General features: G+C 42.4%; 1 protein-coding gene across 4 annotated transcripts; it reads left to right on the top strand.

Annotated features, from left to right (window-relative positions):
- Nucleotides 1–10,212: 10,212 nt before the first annotated feature.
- TBC1D7 (TBC1 domain family member 7) lies at nucleotides 10,213–22,316 on the top strand. Of its 4 annotated transcripts, XM_020812241.3 has the most exons (9): nucleotides 10,223–10,272; nucleotides 10,649–10,893; nucleotides 12,840–12,959; nucleotides 13,954–14,034; nucleotides 16,106–16,293; nucleotides 18,164–18,301; nucleotides 19,910–20,055; nucleotides 20,431–20,560; nucleotides 22,123–22,316. In XM_020812241.3, exons 3-9 carry the CDS (start codon nucleotides 12,848–12,850, stop codon nucleotides 22,207–22,209), a joined length of 882 nt encoding a protein of 293 aa, XP_020667900.2. In that variant the 5' UTR covers nucleotides 10,223–10,272; nucleotides 10,649–10,893; nucleotides 12,840–12,847; the 3' UTR covers nucleotides 22,210–22,316. The 4 variants fall into 4 exon arrangements, with proteins under 4 accessions (XP_020667897.2, XP_020667900.2, XP_078249576.1 ...); XM_020812238.3 differs by lacking the exon at nucleotides 10,649–10,893 and having other exon boundaries at nucleotides 10,213–10,571; XM_078393450.1 differs by lacking the exon at nucleotides 10,223–10,272 and having other exon boundaries at nucleotides 10,649–10,783.
- The last annotated feature ends 1,679 nt before the right edge of the window (nucleotides 22,317–23,995 follow it).

Genomic DNA, 23,995 nt, shown 5'->3' with positions numbered 1-23,995 from the left:
TCTTGTAATGTTCTCATTACAAGGTTCTTCCATGTTGGATACTGCCTCTTAAAAGTCTCTGGGAGCAAATGCAGGAGCTGTAGTTTCCACCTGAGCTCCAGAAGAAAAGAAGACCCTTAGAAATTAAAAGCTCTTCATTAAACTATGAAAGTTCTGAAAAAAATTGAATCCTGCCTAAGAAACTGAAAAATGTTTCCAGAAAGTTTACAGGCTGTGATACGATTTCCATCTTGTCTCCCCACCACCACATGGCCTGGGAGTGGGGCTTTCTACCTTAAATGTGTGTGTCCCAGGACCCTAGGCCCTTTTTCCTAGAAAGCTGGGTGAACCTGAAGGTCAGGTACATCTGCATGGACATTTTGCTGAGGAGTTTTTTCCCTGGGCTTTCTTTTTGTCTCTCCACTACCACATGGCCTGGGGGGTGGGGCTTTCTACTTTAAATGAGCGTGTCCCAGAAATTCTCAAATTCTCTGATTCTATCTCTGGCCCTAATATGGTAAATAGGAAAGCCAAGTAGATTTGCATACACCTGGGAGACAGGAAAGTTTTAAGGGTCGAACCATACTTCTGCACTATTAAAGAGCAGGCCAGGTAGGTGGGGCTCGTCAGTCATGGAAGGCAGCCCATCTAGGAGAAGGAAAACTCCGATTTCAAACCTCCACTGCCTTGTGGCTATATCCACTCATGGAACAGGCTTCAGGAGTTAACCTAGAGGCAAAATCCGGAGCTGGAGTCCTGAAGGCAGTTCGTGTCGCTCTGCCAACTCCTGCGACGTTGCTGGAACCAGTTGTATTGGCTTTTGCCTTTCTACTGGACCATTTCAGCACCATGGAGAGGGGGGATCTGGTGCTTGGGTAACAGCCTATCCTCCATATTACTTTAACCAGGCTTCATGCTCTGGAGAGGACACTTCTTGATTCAGAGCATGTTACCATAGTCTCTCGAGACTGAAGGGTGCCTATGTATATTTAAATTATTTAAATGATCATTTTATTTAAAATAATGTTTTATTAAATTATTTTACTATAAATAAAAATAATGATAAAAGCAGATACAATTCCCAGAGAGAGAGAGATAAGGAGGCAACTGAAACTCAGACTTTGAACACTCCGAATTGAAATGCCATCCAAAATGAGGGATTCGTGCAATCATCAGGGAAGCTGAATTCAGTACTTGTATATTGGCTGAAATACTGTTGTGCAGTTACCCAAACAATGTAGCTTTTTGAAGTGAATTGCAAGTTGAGACATTTCCATAGATGTTGTTTGTTACATACTGAGTTGTGCAAGTCAGCATGCAACAGTTAATGTCTGCAGAGATTTCTTAACTTACAGCAGTTCACTTCTAAAAGTTAAGCCGTTTGCATAACTGCACAATAGGATTTCAGCCACTGTCTGCTGCCACTGACCTCAGTTTTCTAGTATTTGAAGATAATGTTGCAGTTGTTAACAAATTTACTTTGGCCTTTACCATTTCAGTAGTTCTGGCTCCTATCTCTTAGTTATGGGAATTATATTTTTATGAGACACTGGCAATTTATTTCATATCCTTTTGTCCTGGTGGCATCCCATCAATTATTCCTCTGGTTCTCTGGGAAAATTGAATACAGTGATGCCTCGCATAGCGAGGTTAATCCGTTCCGGATTAACCTTCGCTATAGCGAAACATCGCTAAACGGAAATAAAAAAGCCTATGGCTTTAAAACTCACAGTTAAGCAATCTTCCTCCATAGCGCCGCCATTTTCGCGCCCTTGGTAAGCGAGGGCAGGGCGCGAAAATGCGTCGCGGACCTTCCAGCGGCCATTTTGGAACCGCCGATCAGCTGTTCTCCCCCGCTTCGTTATGCGATATTCGTTATGTGAAAAAACGCCATAGGGGCCATCGCTGAGCGAATGCTCCAGCGATGGCCCAGAGCCCCTCATTAAGCGATTTAATCGCTCAACGGGGCGCTCGTTAAGCGAGGCACTACTGTAATTGAAATACTGTAAATTGAAACCTGTTGTAATAATCTTTCCCAGAAAATCACAACTCACAGCACTCATGCTGTTTTCACGTTCCTTTCACATCTCTCCATGACAATTCAATCTTCCATAATATCTGCTCTTTCTTAAACATGCCTGCTAAGTTTATTGCAGTATGAAAGACAGGTGGGGAAGGCAACGGTAGCCATCTAATTATTGTTGGGCAGAAGCATCTCTTACCTTTGGCTATGCAGCCTGGTTTGGATAGGTGCTGTAGCCCCAAATCACCCAGAGAGGGACACAATGGCCTCTTCCTGATGGAAGGGCTGGTGTTTTAAGGTGACTTTGATGAGTTAAGTTCCCCCCTGACAATAATTAATATACTTCTATGCTGTCTAAATTATGCTAAAGCAAATAGAGGGTGTTTTTTTTTTTTTTTAATGTAGATGGAGGAAGTTGAAGAAGTCCTTTTAGGAGTAACTGCCTTCAGGAACTAAAAACAAAGTTTTGCCAGACTATGAGGCTGCACAAATGTCCTCAGTCAACACAGGAAGGGGTATTCCATCATCTTGGAGAAAGCTTATAGAGGACTGTGTGAGATTATACCCAGTAAACTAATTAGGAGTGAATCAGCAGGAGAACACTGGCTATTCAAAAGAGTCAGTGATGAAACTTCATTTTCATTACCCTTTATGTCTCTTTTTCATACACTTTTAGTACAGCATTTATTAAAGAGCTGGCGGCAACTAGAATCTACAAGCTTCTATGAACAGAAAGAGCTTGTGAAAGCTAACGGAAGCTAAAACAAAGGGTTGCTAGTCTCCTTCTCCTTGAAAGATGCTTTAAGATTTTGACAGTTGCATTGTTGTCCAGAAATTAAAAATGCAGAGCTTTTATGTGCACAGAGCTACATTTCCTGCAGAAACTTGTGTCTGTAGAATTTCTGCTCATGAAATTATTGAAGCTGTTAAAAAGCTGTTAAAAAGCTTCTGCTAAGCAGGGAAGAAAGAGAAGAAGTGACAATTGTATGATTATAAAACCGTACCAACAATTGTTATTGATAAACAAGTCTCACTAATTTTAGTGGGATCTACCTTTGGCTAAAATAAAAGGAACAACAAGTAAGTTTGGCCTTGGCGTTCAAAACAAACCATGGCAAAGGCTAATAGAGTTTTGTCAAGAGAACAAGCTGGTCATCACAAACACTCGTTTCCAACAGCACAAGAGGCGATTCTACACATGGACATCACCAGATGGGCAATACCGAAATCAGATTAATTATATTCTCTGCAGCAAAAGATGGAGAAAACATGACCTGGAGCTGATTGTGGCTCTGATCATCAGCTTCTCATAGCAAAACTCAAGCTTAAACTGAAGAAAGTAGGAAAAACCACTGGGCTAGTCAGGTATAATCTAAACCAAATCCCTTATGAATACACAGTGGAAGTAAAGAACAGATTTAAGGAACTCGATTTGGTGGACAGAGTGCCTGAAGAACTATGGATGGAGGCTTGTAACATTGTACAGAAGGCAGCAAGAAAAACCATCCCAAAGAAAAGGAAATGCAAGAAAGCAAAGTGGGTGTCCAACGAGGCCTTACAAATAGCAGAGAAGAGAAAAACAAAATGCAAGGGAGATAGGGGAAGTTATAGAAAATGGAATGCAGACTTGCAAAGAATAGCAAGGAGAGACAAGAGGGCCTTCTTAAATGAACAGTGCAAAGATATAGAGGAAAATAATAGAAAGGGAAAAACCAGAGATCTGTTCAAGAAAATTGGAGATACAGTGGTGCCTCGCTTAGCGAGTGCACCGTACAACGACGAATCCGTATAGCGATCCCCTTTTTCGGGATCGCTATACGGAGCACCCAATCGCCGCAACTCGCTTTGCGACGATTGGGCGTCCCGTGGCCATTTTGGAGCCGCCGATCAGCTGATCGGCGGCTCCAAAATGGGCGCGGGAGGACCCGAAATTGCCCCGCGCTGTGTTTTCGCGCCCTCGGCAAGCGAGGGGAGGGCGCGAAAACACCGCGCGGGGCCATTTCGGGTCGCCCGCGGCAGTTTTGAAGCCGCAAAACAGCTGTTTTGTGGCTTCAAAACGGCCGCGGGCAACCCGAAATGGCCCCGCACGGCGTTTTCGCGCCCTCCCCCTCGCTTGCCAAGGGCGCGAAAACCCCGCGCGGGGCCATTTCGGGTCCGTTTTGAAGCCGCAAAACAGCTGTTTTGCGGCTTCAAAACGACCCGAAATGGCCCCCCGCGGCGTTTTCCCGCCCTCGGCAAGCGAGGGGAGGGCGCGAAAATGGCTGCCCGGGGCCAAGAAACTTCTCTAAGTGGGAAGTTTAGGGCCGATTTGGAACGCATTAAATGAAGTTTAATGCGTTCCAATGGCTTTTTACTTCCCGCTTAGCGAAGATTTCGTATAGCGAAGGTTAATCCGGAACGGATTAACCTCGCTATACGGGGCACCACTGTATTAAAGAAACTTTTTGTGCAAAGATGGACATGATAAAGGACAAAGATGGCAGGGACCTAACAGAAGCAGAAGACATCAAGAAGAGGTGGCAAGAATGCATAGAGAAACTGTACCAGAAAGATCTGGATGTCCCGGACAACCCAGGTAGTGTGGCTGCGGTCCTCAAGTCAGACATCCTGGAGAGTGAAGTCAAGTGGGCCTTAGAAAGCCTGGCTAACAACAAGGCCAGTGGAGGTGATGGCATTCCAGTGGAACTATTTAAAATCTTAAAAGATGATGCTGTTAAGATGCTACACTCAATATGCCAGCAAGTTTGGAAAACTCAGCAGTGGCCAGAGGACTGGAAAAGATCAGTCTACATCCCAATCCCAAAGAAAGGCAGTGACAAAGAATGCTCCAACTACTGTACAATTGCATTTATTTCACACGCTAGCAAAGTTATGCTCAAAATCCTACAAGGTAGGCTTCAGCAGTATGTGGACCACGAACTTCCAGAAGTACAAACTGGATTTTGAAATGGCAGGGAAACTCGAGACCATATTGCTAACATGCGCTGGATTATGGAGAAAGCCAGAGAGTTCCAGAAAAACATCTTACTTCTGCAAAAGCCTTTGACTGTGTCAACCACAACAAACTATGGCAAGTTGTCAAGTATAAATTATAGGCGTAAAACGTAATTCCGCGAGGAAAAACCCGACACAAGTCCTTAAATGGGGGTGCCTGACCACCTTATCTATCTCCTGAGAAATCTATATGTGGGATAAGAAGCAACAGTTAGATCTGGATATGGAACAACTGATTGGTTCAAAATTGGGAAAGGAGTACGACAAGGCTGTATATTGTCCCCTGCTTATTTAACTTATATGCAGAATACAGTCAACCCTCGACTTATGAACGACCCTGTTTACGAACATTTCGACTTACGAACCGCTCTGATAGGGAAATATTCCCTCTACTTGTGAACTTGGATTCGAGTTACAACCTCCCCCCGCTGCCCCACCCGCCCACGCACCCACCCACCACTACCAGCGCCGCTTTCAGAGGTCCCCGGCCAGTCCTCCCAGCATCATTGGAAGAAAAAAGTCACTTACCAGGTATTGTGGACCAAGCCTGGCTCCTTACAGTTCCTTTGTGGCCTTGGAACAACCAGAAAAAGAGCAGGGAGGCAGCAGCCATTTTGAGAGACGACCACATGGCTGGCTGTCTCTCAAGATGGCTGCTGTCTCTCCGGGATGGCTGCAGCCTGCCTGCTGGTTGCTGACTCAGCTGTTGGGTGCTCTTGTTCCGGCTGTTCCACCGCTGCAGGGGTGCTGTGAGGAGCCAGGCTCGCTGTGCAGTACCTGGTAATTGACTTTGTTTTAATTTTTTTTTGTTCATGACTTTTTTCACATAGGAACGCATTAAGTAAGTTTCAGTGCATTCCTATGGGAAATTTGGATTTGACTTACGAACTTTTCAACTTACGAACGTCCTTCTGGTACGGATTCAGTTCGTAAGTTGAGGGTTGACTTGCTGGACTGGAGGAATCCCAAGCCGGAATTAAGATTGCCTGAAGAAATATCAGCAACCTCAGATATGCAGACGATACCACTCTGATGGCAGAAAGTGAGGAGCAATTAAAGAACCTCTTAATGTGGGTGAAAGAGGAGAGCACAAAAAATGATCTGAAGCTCAAAATAAAAAAAAAATTAAGATCATGGCCACTGGTCCCATCACCTGGCAAATAGAAGGAGTATAATGGCAGTGACAGATTTTACTTTCCTGGGCTCCGTCATCACTGCAGATGGTAACAGCAGTTAAAAGACGTCTGCTTCTTGGGAGGAAAGTGATTACAAACCTAGACAGCATCTTAAAAAGCAGAGACATCACTTTGCCAACAAAGGTCTGCATACTCAAAGCTATGTTTTTTTCCAGTAGCGATGTATGGAAGTGAGAGCTGGACCATAAAGAAGGCTGACTGCCGAAAAACTGATGCTTTTGTATTGTGGTCCTGGAGGAGACTCTTGAGAGTCCCTTGGACTGCAAAGAGAACAAACGTATCCATTCTGAAGGAAATCAACCCTGAGTGCTCACTAGAAGGACATGTCCTGAAGCTGAGGCTCCAATACTTTGGCCATCTCATGAGAAGAGAAGACTCCCTGGAAAAGACCCTGATGTTGGGAAAGTGTGAAGGCAGGAGGAGAAGGGGACGAGAGAGGATGAGGTGGTTGGACAGTGTCATTGAATATGACCCAACTCCAGGAGGCAGTGGAAGACAGGAGGGCCTGGCGTGCGCTGGTCCTTGGGGTCACGAAGAGTCGGACACAACTTAATGACTAAACAACAACCTTTGGCTAGGATCAGGCTGTTGGTTCCATGTTACAATAAATCTCTGTGAGTAAACATCATTCAGTTTACAGTGTCTTTGCCATCTGTGATATCCTTCTGTGCCTCTAATAAGATCCCAGAGGGGTAGCCATGCTACTCTTGTCACAGCACAAACACTGTATTGTGGCCTTACAAAGATTTATAGCAAAAGTGCAGAGATCCATTAAGTCTAGCATTTACAGTGGTCAAACAGATGCCTCTCAGAAGCCCATAAGCAGCCCTGTGAGAGCAACACCCCACATTTATAATTACAGTAGTCCTCAAAAATGTCTATTTAGAGAACCAGCAGCATAATATAAAATGATGAGGAGAGACATTCCAGACCACAGCACTAAAGACGGAATTTGAAATGCACGTCTCAAATCTGAATCTGCAATACCATTGTGAACCTTAATTTTAACAAACGAACCTGGGAAACATATTTATTTAATTAAAATTAAATTTAAGAGAGCCTTGTGGTGCAGTGGTTAAACTGCTGTAAGGTAAAGGTAAAGGTTCCCCTTGACATATTAGTCGTGTTCGACTCTAGGGGGTGGTGCTCATCCCCGTTTCCAAGCCATAGAGCCAGCGTTTGTCTGAAGACAGTTTCCGTTGTCACGTGGCCAGCGTGGCTATACACGGAATGCTGTTTACCTTCCCACTGAGGTGGTACCTATTTATCTACTTGCATTTACATGCTTTTGAACTGCTAGGTTGGCGAGGAGCTGGAACAAAGTGATGGGAGCTCACTCTGTCGCATGGATTCGATCTTATGACTACTGGTCTTCTGACCCTGCAGCACACAAAGGCTTCTGCGGTTTAGCCCGCAGCACCACCATGTCCCCGTCTGTATGGGGACATGGTGACGCTGTACTGCAGCCAAAACTCTGCTCACGACCTGGGGTTCAATCCCAGGTAGCCGGCTCCAGGTTGATTCAGCCTTCTATCCTGAGGTCGGTAAAATGAGTACCCAGCTCGCTGGGGGGGGGGGGGCAATGTGTAGCCTGCATAATTAACTTGTAAACCGCCCAGAGAGTGCTTGAAGCACTATGGGGCGGTATATAAGCAGCACGCTTTGCTTTTGCTTTTAATTCCATGATTTTGGAAGATTTATGCATCTTTTATACCATCCACAACTCTGCAGCACTTGAAGACCACTGAGGGGTTGAAACCTAGGTAAAATTTGTGATTTTAGCAGTCTAATAAAGGTATCATTTACTCTTGCCTTTGGATTTTAGTTCTTGGTTATCCCTCTCTCCAGCTACATTTGAAAATCAGGAAAGTTTCTATAAGAACCTGGCACCAGAATTGGCTTTATACAAGTTGAGAAACATGCCTTAATAGCTTTTTGGATCCCAGTTTGGGAATTTTGAGACATAAAATATATAATAATATTTTTTTCCCAAGTAACATATTGACTGTACAGAGATCACTGCCACCTACTGTCAAGGCTACTAAATATTTGTGATTTAAAGAAGAGGGAAAACTGATTTAAGTCTGCCCTCTATTGCCTCTGAATAAAATTACTGTAGTACAACTGTCTCGGCACAGGGTTCTCAAGGGTAAGAATGGTTCAGCAGAGGTTTGCCATTGCCTTCTGCACAGTACTAAAAAAAAATTACTTGTTTAAAAGCAAAAATTGTGAAACGGGCTTTCATACTGCGGGCACATCAGGAGAAGACAAGGCTCACCGGAAAAGAAAGTAATGCTACAAAAAGTTGAAGACTGCAGGGAAAAAGGAAGACCAAAATGAGATGGGTTGACTCCAATAAAAAACTACAAGCTAATGTTTGCAGAAGCTAACCTGTGAAAACAGTATGGGAAGAATGCAAGTTGTGAGACCCTCTCCCCTTGACCAACGTTATCACACTATTCAGATGATTTCCCAGCTGCACGAACAGGACTAAGATTCTGTATTATATATTCCTATTGAACCAAATGGTAGTCACACATGTGTAAACATGATCAGATAAGAACAGAAAGGCAAGGAGTAATGGACTTTATGAGGTAACTGAGGCTTCCTCTTTCCTTCTCCTCCCCCTCAGTGGAGCTGATGTACTATTCTATCCCAGTTTCCACTCCAGGACTCTGCTTGTGTGACGGAAACAAGTGTCCCTGCAGAAGTATTTTAGCTGAAATGTGAAAGATTAGTGAAATGCAAAACAGTTATGGGTGTGGTGATAATGATGCCATTTTTATTTGAAATTTGTCCCATGGTGACCTATGATTTGCCTCTGGACAGCCTAGATTTTGAAGGTAACTTATAGACCCAGTTGCCTATGGATGGTCTCATAGAATTGATGCCATTGGCTAAGTCCAAAGTGGTTCTTCTTCCTGCAGTGGCATTTGTGGATGTTCTCTAGAATAGACTGTAGATGATATCAGGGTGCCACATGTTTCTGTGCAAGAAAGACTATCAGTATAGGATCCCACTGTCTTCTTAGAGCATCTGCCCACATAGGCTGCAATTCTTTGCCTCTATAAACATCTAGGTCAGCAGTTTATCTTACGGTCTTTGAGAGGTTGCTGAACATTGTGGCACACCAGAAGCGGAGCTCCATGTTTGAGCTGATGGACACCATCAGACCTGCTAGTCTCTTGAAAACTCCTGGATTAGCAGAATCTTTAGTCTCATCATGCCTATGAAGCACCAGCTCAAAGACTCCAAGAAACACATGCAATCAATGATCTTTGAAAGAACGCACCTTTTGTCCAACACTTCCTGATTATGCCTTGCTGCTGGTCCCCTTGAACTATTCATACTGCAGTACATATATGTGTTTTCCCTGACACTAACCGCCACTGGTGGATGTCCATGTGTGCTTTCTGTCTCTTGACCTCCTCCACAAGACACTTTTAAGTCTCTGATTCTTGTTGGTGACCCTAGTTGCTCACCCTTCAAACAGTTTAAGGGGGAGCTTGCTTCAGTGCTGTCATGATGGTTGCAGATGTGAAGGTGGGCTAACTGAAAAAGTGGGTGGGTGGTGGAATCAGATTTGAGCGAAGAATGACATAAAATCCAAGGTTCACAAGTGAATTCACTCAGATGATAATGATTTTTTCAAAATGCCAAAGCAATGTGGTACTTGACCAAAAGCTATGCCAGTCCGGCCCATAAAATCTTAGTGCCAAAGTGGACTGAGGATATGATCCAAGGAAACAAACAAAACAAAACAAAACAAAAACAAAATCACGGAAAAAAAATAAAGGTTCTCAATTAAAACCAGCCACACGGAACACATTTTCTTGGGCAGAATACTTGACCCAACTGGTCTGACGATAATTTGAGATTTCCTGCATGGGCGGTACAGGAGGGAGGTTGTACCATTGAATCAAACATGAACACACAGTTTTATAATTCTGCCCAAAATAGTCTTGTCTGTGCGTCCGTGCGCGCGCGCTCTCTTGCCCCATCACGTGCGCGCGCACCGATCTGGCAGGGAGAATTGGAGAGGCAAGCCACGCGCTGCGGGCAGCCAGAAACATCTTGCGTGTAAGATGGGCCATTTAAGTAATAATTACAAACCTCTTGTAGCTTCCAGTGGGTGGGGTGGGATGTCTCCAACTTTCCATATATGACACGTGCAGAAGAGCAGCGAGTACAGCCCCGCTATTTCTTGCCTCTACAGAGTCTGAGCAAGTCAGCTCTGCATTCGTACGTTCAAAAGCTATGCCAGTCCAGCCGATCTTGACAGGGGCTGTTCTGAGCATGCGCAGAAACTCGCACTGAGCATGCGCAAAAACACACATGCTCAGAAGCTCTCGAAGAGGAAGTGCGAGTGGTCGGGGGAGGTGATTGCTTTTTGTCTTTTTTTTTTTTTTTTTTTTAGAACGCCGAGATATTTACATTTAAATGTTTCTTTTCCTAGTCGCTTGTAGGGATGTGCCCCGGTTTTATTACCGGACCTGCCGCGCCTGTCCTGGGTTGCATCCGTCCGTCTCACTTCCCCGTGTTATGCAAACAGGGACATCATCAGCACCTCGTTTCCTTCTTCATCACACCAGTTATGTCTTCACTGGTCACAGACCCCAAAACTCTCGCTCATCTTGGTGGCTTTTGAACAACACCCTCTTTTCAGCTGTGCTGCTTAGCAGGAGATTCAAAAACAACGGGGTTCTGTTTTATTATTATTATTATTATTATTATTATTATTATTATTATTATTATTATTATTATTATTATTTGAACTTGTTATGAGTGAATGGCTCATGACAAGCTGGATATTTATCTGGGAGGAAGAATGGTGTCTACACAGATGGATATCTCCATGTCTGTGCAGTCTGAAGCCTTTGCATCAGAATTTTAATTAGTTTTGCACATTTCAGCACTCATCTGGTAGTTAACAAATTTGACTACTAAACTCCAGGAAGCAGGATGGTTTTGTCCATATATATGATGTGGACAACAAATTTATATTGCAAAACTGCATATATCTCCTGGGGGTGGGTGGGTGGCATGGATAAAATGATCCCCTGAATTAATTCTCAGAAAAATGCATGTACAATTTAATTCTTAGGGTGTTGAAGGAGTTTATATGTGTTTGTGGAAATAGTGAAAGAGGAAAGGCTTTGGGCTAAGGCATTTCCTACATAGGTATGTATTAGAGTAGGAGAATAATTATGGTTAAAAAGTATTGATATTGAAGCAATATATTCCTTCTATTAAGAAAGAAGTGGGATTGTTACATTGTTTGGCACCTAAAAATGAAATAAAGCAACTCTCGTTTGCTTGTGCTGCAACAAATGTGCTAGTTCTTAACGGTCTAGCACATTTATTATAGTATAATCTTTTGTGCACTTGAGTCCTTGTTGTGATGAAGTAGATTCTGATCTATAAAAGCTAATACCACAATACATTTCTTAGGTTTTAAAGGTGCTCTAAGACTTTGTTAGACTACCTGTCTGTAACTGTTTAACTTAAATACAAAATAAGTCTTCTTATATATTTAAAAGACCACACTAAAAATGATTATATGACATGTATCAATTTTTCTGGAGTAAAAGAAGTAATTTTTCTTACATTTGAGAAGCAAACTTCAGTGCTTCCACATATAGAGTTATCTAACAATGACTCTAGGCTTAAAATAGCCAATCATGTTTTGACTTATTTTCAAAGTATACTCTCTTCCATATTTTTAATTAAATCTTGCCAATTCTTAAAGTCAAACTGGAAGTAAAACTGGCTAGTTTTCTATTGACCAAGCACAGAAGGAAAAGAAACTGAGGTGTATGGAAGTGTTTGGATTCCTTTGATGTTTTCATTATTATTGACAAGTTTTGACCTTTCCATGCCTTTCAACATTCAAGTATTAATGTTGTTACTTATATAACCAAAGCAGCATCAGCTACTCAGCCACTGCTACATACACACACAAACACAAAAAGAAGGTGTCAGCATAGTAGGGTACCTGGAGGCTTGCAAAAGTGCTCCCTCTCCCTTCCTTTCCCCTTCTCACTCTTTGTGAGAAACAAACATACTGAATGTGTATGGAGGTCACAGAATGGAGACTGACTGATGGAAGGGCAGTGGAAAATGGTTGAGAAGTAGAATGGGATAGAGTACTGTGAAGAAAGATGTGGCTGACTGGCTGCAACAATCAGGTCATTCCATGCTGCAACATTTTGTTGTGGGTCTCATTTGTGGTTCTAGATAGGGAATTCATTTAATTGAGTGCCAGTTCTTAGGTAGTCAAAATAGCACACTTCAGGCACAAGAGGGAGCTATTGTAGACTTTGAGAAATTCCCAAGGTTTGCACCGGTGTGAATAACTGTTACTGGGGGGGAAATGCCCTTAAGAGGGAAACCCCAAATTACCCATTGAGGACTCAGTGTGCTCAATGGCAGTAGAATGCTAGCTGAGTATTGAGAAGGAACCCTCTTTGAGACCAGATGAAAGGATGTCTGGACTCTGGAGTATTCTGGGTAATGGAATGGGTGTCTGTTGCCCTGAACAAGAGCATTTTATTCTACAAGATTTTGTTGCAGGCCTCACTTGTATCCATGATAGTCTTTTGTAAATGGCAGTGATTGATTGTTGTTAAAATGTTATTTCTTTCCAGAATGAAACATGGCTGAGGACCCTCAGAGAAATTTCCGATCAGTGTACTATGAGAAAGTAGGATTTCGTGGTGTTGAAGAAAAAAAGTCATTAGAAATTCTTCTGAAGGATGATCGGCTGGGTATGATTAGTGGAGCTGCTTGTAAAACGGCCATCTCTTTTGGCCCACTCTGTATAACCTAAGGCTGTACATCTCTGCACACCTATTTGGGAGAAAGTTTGATAGCGAATCCAGTGTAGTTTACTTCTAAGGATTTTTGCTTTCTTTCTAGGCTGGCTTAGGCTTTCATCTGCAGACCGTGAAAGTAGCCTATTGTTAAAAAAGAGTCTTGGGTTCCCACATCCCTTATCACCTTCTCAGATAAAATGTTTTTATGTGAACTGAAACACATGTCTCACCTATGAGGTATGCTCACTTCTCCTTTAGGACAGAAGAAAATGTGGGTATATATTAATGAATGCATGTACATGTTGGTTCACACAACATTTTTGACAGTTCCACACTTCAGGAGATGTAGAGCATGCACCAAAGGTGTTTCATGACACTCCTTTCTGGTCTGTTTCTGAAAAGCTGGAAATAATTGTAGAAAAAGCAGTTTTATGCTGGGGTTGCTCATCTCCTTTATTTGCCCCTTAAAGTTTTAACTCAGGAAGGAGGGAATGTGTAGTCCTGTTCTGGATTAGGCCATGATCTCTCAGCATGCAACTATGCTGTCCTGATTGGGTGTGCGCTTCAACAAACCCAGACATCACATTCTCCTCACTCTTGTTTTAACCAGTATCCTCTGCTAGTGGTATTAATGTTTCTTTGTGTAGATATAAATCAATTAAAATAGTTTAATTGGTTGAATACTGTATAGTATAAATTCTCTTATATCAAACTTGCAAGTACATTTTATAAAGCAGTCATAAATGAGAGGAGGAAGAATAGTAATTTCAGTTGAGTTTTACTAAATGCGAAAAACTGAAATTCTTATTTTCTAAGGCTGTTGTCTTAGAACATATCTGCAAAAGATATCATAGGACAGAAGCCAAGTGTCACTTTTGAAAAGGAGGTGCTTCATAATGCTCTTCAAGTTTAAAAATAGTATTTGTTTTTCTATCTTTATTCACAGATATTGAAAAGCTTTGCACGTTTAGTCAAAGGTTCCCTCTCCCATCCATGTATAGGACCCTGGTGTGGAAGGTGCTTCTAGGTATGCTAATATATGAAAATCATATTCTTGATTATAAATAATATAAGTAGTTTTAGAAATGTAATTATTATTGCAGGATCCTAAAAAGAAGGTGATATGAGATTATTGGAAGTAAACGCAGGCTTAATTTGGAAGTCTGATTGCCTGGACTTGTACCTCCTGAGGAAATCACATGTGGGAGAATGAATGGCTCATCAACGTAAAGGTTCTTGGGAAACAGGACTGAGAAAACATCCGCTTGAAACATTAAGAGAACCACTGCCAGTCAGCAGAGACAATAATGGTTGAAGAGATGGTGTGATGTTTTAGTTTGCTAAAGCTGTCAACAACAACAAACAACAATAGTTAGGCATCCTTCAATCTTGAGAGACTATGGTAACGTGCTCTGTCTTGGAACAGCTAGAATTAGAAGGCTAATTCGAGAGTGACACTGAAAACAAATACAATCTGTCCCCTGTTCAGCTCCCTGAATTTGCTGGTTTCGGGACTGCCTCTTTGCCTCGGCCTGCTGGACAAGGGTCTCCTCAAATTGGGAGAGGCCATGATGCACCGCCTGCCTCCAGGCTGGACGCTCAGATGTTAACATTTCCCATCTGTTGAGGTCCATTCCTAAGGCCTTCAGATCCCGTTTGCAGATATCCTTGTATTGCAGCTGTGGTCTCCCTCTGGGGTGGTTTCCCTGCACTAATTCTCCATACAGGAGATCTTTTGGATTCCGACCATCAGCCATTCTCACAACATGCCCAAGCTAATGTAGATGTTGCTGTTTCAGTAATGTATGCATGCTAAAAATTCCAGCTCGTTCTAGGAGTACTTTATTTGGAACTTTGTCCTGCCAGGTGATACCAAAAATGCGTCAAAGACAGTGTATACGGAAGGTGTTCAGCTTCCTCTCCTGCCATGCACGTAGGGTCCAGGACTCACTGCAGTACAGGATTGTGCTCAGGACACAGGCTCTGTAGACTTGGATCTTGGTATAAGCTGTCAGCTTCTTATTGAGCAATACCCTCTTTGTGAGTCTAGAGAACATGGCTGCTGCTTTGCCAATGCGTCTATCCAGCTCAACATTTAAGGAGAGAGTGTCAGAGAACGTTGAGCCAAGGTACACAAAGTCATGAACAACCTCCAATTCTTGTGTGGAGATGGTAATAGAGGGAGGTGAGTCCATGCCCTGGCCCATGACTTGTGTTTTCTTCAGGCTGATTGTTAGTCCAAAGTCTTGGCAGGCCTTGCTAAAATGATTCATGAGTTGTTGGAGGTCTTCAGCAAAGTGGGCAACAATGGCTGCATCATCGGCGAAGAGGAGGTCCCGCATGCATTTCAGTTGGACTCTGGTCTTTGCTCTCAATCTAGAGAGATTAAAGAGCTTTCCATCCGAACTAGTCCGGAGATAGACACCTTCTGTTGCAGTTCCAAAGGCCTGCTTCAGCATGACAGCAAAAAAGATCCCAAACAGGGTCAGCGTGAGGACACAGCCCTGTTTCACTCCGCTTCAGATGTCAAAGGGATCTGATGTTGAGCCATCAAAAACTATAGTGCCCTTCACTCCCTCATGAAAGGACCTGATGGTGTTAAGGAGCCGAGGTGGATATCCAGTCTTGGGAATGATTTTAAAAAGGCCTTCCCTGCTAACCAAATCAAAGGCCTTTGTGAGATCTATGAAGGCCACAAAGTCATGTAGTTAAGATTATATATTAGATAGTGTATTATGGTAATCACTTCAAATTAGAAAGACTTTTGCTAAGTTTAATACTAGAAGTTTTGATCTGAAATATATATGTGTATAAATACATATATATATATACAGAGTGGAGAATATAATATGGTTTAAAGATTTTAGTAGGGTAATATGGTTATGTATTCAAGACTATATTTATTTATTTATCTTATATGCCACCCACTCTATATATTAGATATGGTTTTAGGGAAAACACCTCCCTGCGTGTATGTTTGGTATGCCTTGTATGTTTGTGATATAATAAAATAAAAAAAACATTCAGCAGCCCAATAGGTGAGCTTAAATCTCTTTCTCTGTTCATTTTCCATGGTTATTCTTTTTTTCTTTAAAAAGGCATTCTTCCTCCACACCATGAATCTCATGCCTTTGTGATGAATTACCGGAAGGAGCAGTATAAGGATGTGCACCATGCTCTCCGAGTCATTCACTTTGTCAACGATTCTACCCCTCAGGTGGAAGTTTTCTTTCGGATCTATCAGCTGGAGTCAGGAAAGCTGCCTCGAAATCCATCTTCCCCTCTGGTTAGTCGGGTTTAATTCAGCTCTCAGAAAAAAAAAATGCTTTTATAGATCGAAGTTGTTTCCATCTGAAACTGTACTAAAATGTGAAAGCAGCAAAGTGAGGTAGCAGATTTGCTGTGGCCTCAGAGTCCAAGCCAAGGCAGGAGAAGGGTTCAAATATTCCACCCAATATTTGTTTTTGTCTTCTAACAATGTCTTTTGCCCTTCTATTTTGTGGCAAGTGCTGCATAGCAGTCCAGTTTGCCCTGCACAGCCTACCCGTGGCTAGCAAAGAGAGGCATTGTAGCCACAGGAATAAACAGGACTGTGGTCCCTAGAAAATGCAGAAGGCTGCTGTGCTTTGTAGGAGAAGAGCCAGCCTGTGTGGTCTTGTGCAAGCTGCAGAGTTGCAGCGCGTTGCCAGAAGGAGGGAATGGTAAACCACTTCTGAGTATTCTCTACCTAGAAAACTGTGAGAAGGGTCGCATAAGAGTGTAAGAAGAGCCCTGCTGGATCAGGCCAAGGGCCCATCTAGTCCAGCTTTCTGTATCTCACAGTGGCCCCACCAGATGCCTCTGGGAGCACATGAGACAACTAGAGACCTGTCTCCTGGTCCCCCTCCCCTGCATCTAGCATTTGGAGATAGCTTCCTTCTAAGCCTGGAGAGTATACACCCCCATACTGGCTTGTAACCTGCAGTGGACTTTTCCTCCAGGAATCTGTCCAATCCCCTTTTAAAGGCATCTAGGCCATATGCCATCACCACATCCTGTGGCAAGGAGTTCCATAGGTTGTAATTGACTAGATGGCACACTGTTAATTAGAATGCTGCTGCCTGTTGGCGATTCCTTTTTTGTAAGTGAAGGATAATAAACTGGCAATGGAAAAGAAGCAGAGTAGCACTGCATTCCTGGATAATAGTGGAAGCCACCATGCTGCCATTGGAAGGAATGACCAGATGACACAGAGACTCTGGATATAAAGAGAGAGCATCATCAACTGCTTTCTCAGTGTCTAAAAATGTGTTAAAGTCACATCTATTGGCAGCACATCGCCCACACCATATGTATTGTACTTCCTCCATTTGTTTCAGGGAGGCTTCTTCAAAACACCAGTGTGATCCCCTCACACCCTCATTAAAAGAAATAGCAGAGTTAAAACAAACTGCTGCAATGTATTTAATTTTTGCAGTATTGTATTAATATCTGACCTTTATGGAATGCACAGGGTTGTGTCAGAAGGGCAGAAATGCACCGGTACAAGTCATCATGATGTCCTTAATCTGGACGGCAAGCTTTTCTCTTGTGAAAGCTGTGGGATGTGCATGCTAGAAGGCCCGCAGTACAGAGAAATGCAAGAGTGGCATCAAACAGAGGTGTTGAGTGCAGTGGGATGCTCCTGGCATCCTGAGTTTTATGTCCCTCCCTCCAAGAGCTTGGAGCACTTTCAGGAAAGCATGCCCATCTGCAGGGGGGCCTTAGAACCCTTCCTGCCTTCCTCCATACTCATCTGTCCCGTTGGCCGTTTCCATTCTCCGGCATATAGGAATTTTTGTTTCTGTCCATTCTTCACACACCCCTGCCCCCCCCACAAAGCAGGACATGCCTTAAAGAGTAAAGAAGGATTGCAAGGATAATGCCAAATAGTCTTGCCAGCCAGCTCTATTTCATTGGCTGAATCTTTCAGTATGGCTGCCTTGAAAGTGAAGCAAATCCTTGACGGGGCTGTAAATGGCCCTCTAGTATGTAACAGAGGTGAGGGGTGGTTGTTCAGAGCCTGATTGTGGAGGCCTGGCTGTGATGAGTTCTTCCTAAACAGCTGGGCTGAAGCAGGAGGTTGGTCTAATGCATATCCTGCCTCTGGATGGTTTTGTGTCTGCTTGACTTTCCAGGAACCTGAAGATGAGATATTCCTTGCTATTGCTAAAGCTATGGAGGAAATGGTGGAAGACAGCATTGACTGTTATTGGCTCGTCAGTAGTTTTGTGAACCAGTTAAACAACAAGTACAAAGATTCCTTGCCACAGTTGGTAAGAAAAGATAGATGTTGTTTGTGGCTGTGCGTATTATCCCATAGAGAAAGGTTAGAATTGTGAGTGTAGAGCCTATATTGCAGGGGGTGGGTGATTTAACATGCAGATGAACACACAACATGCCGCTGGAAAAAAGTCTGTATTGTTGGAAATGGATGGATATGCAGTTGGAGAAATAGAGAAAAAAATTAGACAGACTGGAGATAACTGTTTATTAAGAACTTAAATGATAGGCAGTGCCATGTAAAAAAGCGACGTGGTGGCGCTGCGGGCTAAACCGCAGAAGCCTGTGCTGCAGGGTCAGATGACCAGCAGTCATAAGATTGGATCCACGCGACGGAGTGAGCGCCCGTCACTTGTCCCAGCTCCCACCAACCTAGCGGTTCGAAAGCATACAAATGCAAGTAGATAAATAGTGGGAAGGTAACAGCGTTCCGTATCTAAGTCGCACTGGCCACGTGACCACGGAAGATTGTCTTTGGACAAAACGCTGGCTCTATGGCTTGGAAACGGGGATGAGCACCGTCCCCCTAGAGTCGAACACGACTGGACAAAAATTGTCAAGGGGAACCTTTACTTTTTTACCTTAGTAACATGTAACACAGTTTAAGTAAGAGGGGTTGGTTTCCATTCTTAAATTAAAACTGCTCAAATTGGATTAAAACGATTTATTCCTTTTGGCCGGAACCTCCTCTTCTTCACCTTCATCAGGACTAGACGTTTGCAGGCCTTGTTGACTGCAGTGCAGCAGTCACTAAAACAACCACTCAGCCTGAAGATTTGTGTTTAGGTGGGAAAGTGATCCAACAAGGCATTTCTGCAGTTGGGAATTCTGCTTTAAAAAAATCTTACTCTATTGTCTGTGTTGTCCACTAGCCACTAGCCTGCTAGCCAGGACATGGGAATGTGTAAGATGTTCTACCCTTTCCGCCCTCATTCCATGTGCCCTGTTGGCCCTGGTCCTTGGCATCTGAACTTGCTGTGTCAAACCTGTAAAGCCTGAACAGGAGTTCTCTTCGTGTTGACTTGAATGCAAATATAACTTATTTTGTACGTTCAGGGACCCTGCTTTATCAAGGTGGCAAACTTCAGCAGGCATTGAGGATGCCGTTAGACCTCCTGCTCAGGATTTGTGTGTTTAAATTCAGGCAGGTCAGAAAGAGGGCTTGTTCCATTGGTACATGGGTCTGAAGATGCCTGTTTGAATGAACACTTGTGCCCTGGTTGAGTGGAAATGAAGGTCAACAACAATGTACTAGTTGGTTTGTAGCATAGCAGACAATGAAACAAGAGCTTGGGGGGGAAAGTGTTGATGCCAAGCAAGTGACTTATTAACCTAGCTCATAAAGTACAAATAATAATGGATTGGAAACTGGAGCACTGATTATTAGAGATTTTTTAAAATATTGTATTTTATTAAAATTTTTAGCAATTGTATTTGAGTCTGACTTTTTAAAAACAATATCTAAAAGGACATATTTTTTGCATATTTCACATTGAATTTATTTTTGCACTTTTTTTGTTTTCTTGCTATAAAGACGTATGCCCATGAGGGTTATTTACTTCATTTGGTCTGTTTTATCACTCTTTGCATTTATGTTCCAGCCAAGACTTTTGGAACAGTACCTGAGCATTGAAGATAGCAGACTCCTGGCACACCTAAGATCATGTTCAGCAATGGGCCAGCTTCCCCACAGCCTTTGGTTTAGAAGGTGTTTTGCTGGTTGTCTACCTGAATCCAGCTTACAAAGGCGAGTGCCCATGCCCTGCACCCCCCCCCCCACAAGTGCCAAATCAGATGAGTTCCCTGGGCAAAGAAGTGGCCTTGAGTGTCATATTTGTGGATCTCAGGTGGCTGGGTATTACAATGATGTATTCTCTGTCTCCTGGGTCAAATTGATTATTGTAAGGAGATTTCTTCTAAACATGTCTCCGCTATGAGACACACATTGCCTTGATATTTGCTGATACTTTAACAAATTCATCATTTTCAAAATCCTTACATGTTGCTTACACTTTGAGATACAGTATTGTTCAGGAAAGAAACAGGTGTCAGCCCTGATATGAATTAGAGCGATGTAAAAATTAAGATTATGATTTTATGACTTTGTGATTGACTTTTCTAGGGTTTGGGACAAAGTTATTAGTGGCTCTTGCAAAATTCTTGTCTTCGTTGCTGTTGAGATCTTATTAACCTTTAAAATGAAGTTGCTGGCCCTGAATAGTGCAGAAAAAATTGAACAGTTTTTGGAAAATGTGAGTACTATTTTACATTTTAATTCTCAAAAGGAACTACAGATTATTTAAATTCAATGGGATTTTTAAAGAGGAAGGTGGCTAAAAGCAATAAGTAAATATGGTTTTGTCCAATTACCGTTTGCTGTGCTTGAAAGGTAACCGTGATTCAGTTCAGAATTGGACCAAACTGTGGTCTGTGCTGTTTACCATAATATTTCATCTAAACCATCTTTTAAGGGTCCAGATATAAGGCAGTTTCCCAGTGATTTATGAATCCAAACGTAAAAGCAAACCATATTCAAGACAAAGAGTGGATTGCAAACCAGCTTCATTATCTTGGTTTGATGTCTTTTGTAGTGAAAGGTTGTCTGTATTCAGTATCAGCTAGCACTGCAGGACCAGAACTTCTTTTCTCCTACATCACTTTCCAGCTCCCCATGCTGCCTAAAAACAGGTCCAGAGGGTTTTCTCAGTCTGCCAGAGCTGATCCTAAGGGTGCAGGAGGAGGAGTCTGGAGTGATGAAGGGGGTTCCCACCCCTGATAGATCTAGATTCTGTTGTCCCATAGCAGAAGTCCAGTGTCAGATGCTACCCCATATTTTGTGAGCTAAGACAATTTTGGACATTTAGGAGAATAGTCAAAGTTTGATTTCATTTCTGAAGGCTGGCCGGAGAGTCGTCTTAGCCACATTCAAACTCCTTTCTAATTTCCCTCTGCATGGTTGTAAAAATGTCATTTTTAGGAAGGTCTCTGGGCAATAAGCAATTGCACTCTTTTTAAAAAGTGGCTTTAATTATTATGATTACATTATTTATGGTTGCTTTTTAATGTTTTCTCTCTCTCTTGTTGTAGTTCTTCCTGGTTGCTTTAGTGCAATTTATTTTTGTCAGTCTTTAAAAGAAATGTATTGTTGTTGTTCTAAGTTACATTGTGAGGTGCCTTGGACTTGCTAATGAAAGGGCAGGAAAGAATAGATTTGGCTAGTACGTTTTAAACACCACTCAGCAGTAGCCTACACATCTGGATCAACTTAAATCAGTTTTCAGGCAACAGTGCAATATTTTTACCTATGTGTACAAGTTGGGGTTGATGGGAAACTGAAGAAATAAAACAGCAAAACAGTTTGGTAACTGTGAACCTGTTTAGATTTCCACATGCATCCCATTGCTACTGTGGGCTTCCTTTTGTGGCAAGCATCACTGGAGATGGAAACTCCAAATGCCAAATTGTCTGTGTCAGGGAAACTGTTCCTTCATTGTAAGTGGTTCTCAACTTTGGTTCCCCAGATGTTCTGGGACCGCAACTCCCAGACATGCTGGCCAGCACAGCTTGCAGTAAAGGCTTCTGGGAGTTTTAGTCCAAGAACATCTAAGGATTCAAGGTTGAGAACCACTGTTATAAATGAATGACTAGAAGGACTCTTGTGTGTAGATGAAGCCCTTATTTCCTTGAGGAATTAATAGAGAGAGTTGCTGTGATTAACAAGCCCCTGAGAGTTCAGTGTCTGGACTACAACTTCTAAAATCTAAAATTATTAAAGCAACTGAGTAACACCAACTATCTGTTTTTATTTTTGTAGATCCCTCAAGATAACACGGATGCGATTGTGAGCAAAGCTATTGAACTGTGGCACAAACATTGTGGAATGCCAGCTCACTCAATCTGAGACTGAACTCCACCTGGAATTTTAGATTTTTTTTAATTTTAATTTTTATTCTTTCCCCCATCTCTCCTGATCTCAAAGTATCCAATTAAAATTATTAAAATACTGGGGACACAGTGGTGGTAATTAATTGAGTTGTTTTTTTTTTAATTTCGAAAGTGCTCAAAGTGCATAAATGCATATAGAAGGTAATGATTTTAATTCATTTGAATGTTTGTGATTCTGTGTTTTCTAGTAAATCTATTTGCATTGGTTGGATTTAATTGCAGGTTTATTTCTGATGGCTTTTCTTGGTGAGGCTGACTAGAAAATGGAGGACACTGAAGTGACATATCTGAAGGAGACGTTTTGTTCATAGGCATAATGATTTAGCTGAGAAACAGGCAAAACAGAGACACATGGATAAGCTTGCTGGCACTAAAATGGCTTAAATGCAAGAACTCTGGTTTAATAAAGTTGTCCATCTGAACAAGCTGTGTTTTGCCCCATCAAGCAACCAGTCTCTAAATTTTCAGCCCATGTTGTGGATGAGAAATTAGCAATTAACCCTAACCTGAACCCAGTCCCCAAGGGTTTTGATCAACTAGTGTAAGGATTCTCTTTCTCACTTAAACATAAACTGAAACACTGCTCATTCCCATAGGCAGGACAAAGCAAACAGGAATGAGTATCCAGGCAGATGTAGAAGTAATTCTACTGACATTTCTTGCCCTTTATGTTAGGGCAGAAAGGGTGAAAGTACTGTTTGTATATCTTTTAGTTTGCACATGGGTGAACTGCTAATGGGTAAAATACCAAATGCCGAAGGTTCTCAGTGTTTTGAGCCACTGTGACTGTGACCCATCAATAGCTTTATTCTCCATGAATTTGTCTTTATGACAGCAGCCTTGGTGGCCATCACTTCAATTGATGGCAGTAAAACCTATAGTTTAATTCAGTGGTTCTCAGTCTTGGGTCCCCAAATGTTCTTGGACTATAACTTCCCAAAATCTTGGCCAGTACAGCTAGTGGTGAAGGCTTCTGGGAGTTTTAGTCCAAGAACCTCTGGGGATGGCAGGTTTGGTGCCACTGATTTAACTGAACACTTGATAAAAAGCTGCTTCCTTTTGTTTCTTTTAAACTTCCCACTGTTCAGTTTTCTTGGGTGGCCCTAGTTTCTTTTATCATGAGAAAGGGGAAAAAACAAACTTTCTGGCCATTTTCTCATACAGGCATAATCCTATAGACTTCTCTCATCTCCCACTTACAATGTTTCTAAGCTGGAACCAAACACCAAACTTTATATCCTTCCCTTGAAAGACTACCGGGTTTTCCAAAAAATAAGACAGGGTCTTATATTAATTTTTGCTCCAAAAAACGCAGTAGGGCTTATTTTCAGGGGATGTTATTTTTAAAATACAACAATCTACATTTATTCAAATACAGTCATGTCATCTTCTGGTTGCTGCACAATGGTGGAAGGCAGGGTTTCACTCAACTGGGCTTATTTTGGGGGTTGGGCTTATATTACGAGCATCCTGAAAAATCATACTAAGGCTTATTTTCAGGTTAGGTCTTATTTTCGGGGAAACAGTACTGTGCCATTCCTCTCATCAGGTTTCTAGAGTTTTCTGTTGCTCCACAGTGATGGGGAGACTCTGTCACAGGAGATCAGTGTGGCTTTGGCCTTGATTACAGTCTGATATTCTGAGAAAAATATTTGTTCTGGCAGGTTTGGTCCTGGTACATCTGTTTCTCTTGCTTTCCAAAATGGCTTTGTCCACTGCTCTTCTTTCTGTGCTCATTAGTT

Source organism: Pogona vitticeps, chromosome 4 (assembly GCF_051106095.1).
Source record: "Pogona vitticeps strain Pit_001003342236 chromosome 4, PviZW2.1, whole genome shotgun sequence".
In the NCBI taxonomy this organism is placed as follows: domain Eukaryota; kingdom Metazoa; phylum Chordata; class Lepidosauria; order Squamata; family Agamidae; genus Pogona; species Pogona vitticeps.
The sequence above is the reverse complement of the archived record's forward strand: the minus strand, read 5'-3'. Positions and strand labels throughout refer to the sequence as shown.

Excerpts from the sequence above, each read along its gene's own strand:
- TBC1D7 (XM_020812238.3), top strand. The coding sequence starts at position 12,848 with ATGGCTGAGGACCCTCAGAGAAATTTCCGATCAGTGTACTATGAGAAA. Across the intron at positions 12,960-13,953 it reads TCTGAAGGATGATCGGCTGG|ATATTGAAAAGCTTTGCACG; the intron begins GTATGATTAGTG and ends CTTTATTCACAG. Across the intron at positions 14,035-16,105 it reads GGTGTGGAAGGTGCTTCTAG|GCATTCTTCCTCCACACCAT; the intron begins GTATGCTAATAT and ends TTCTTTAAAAAG.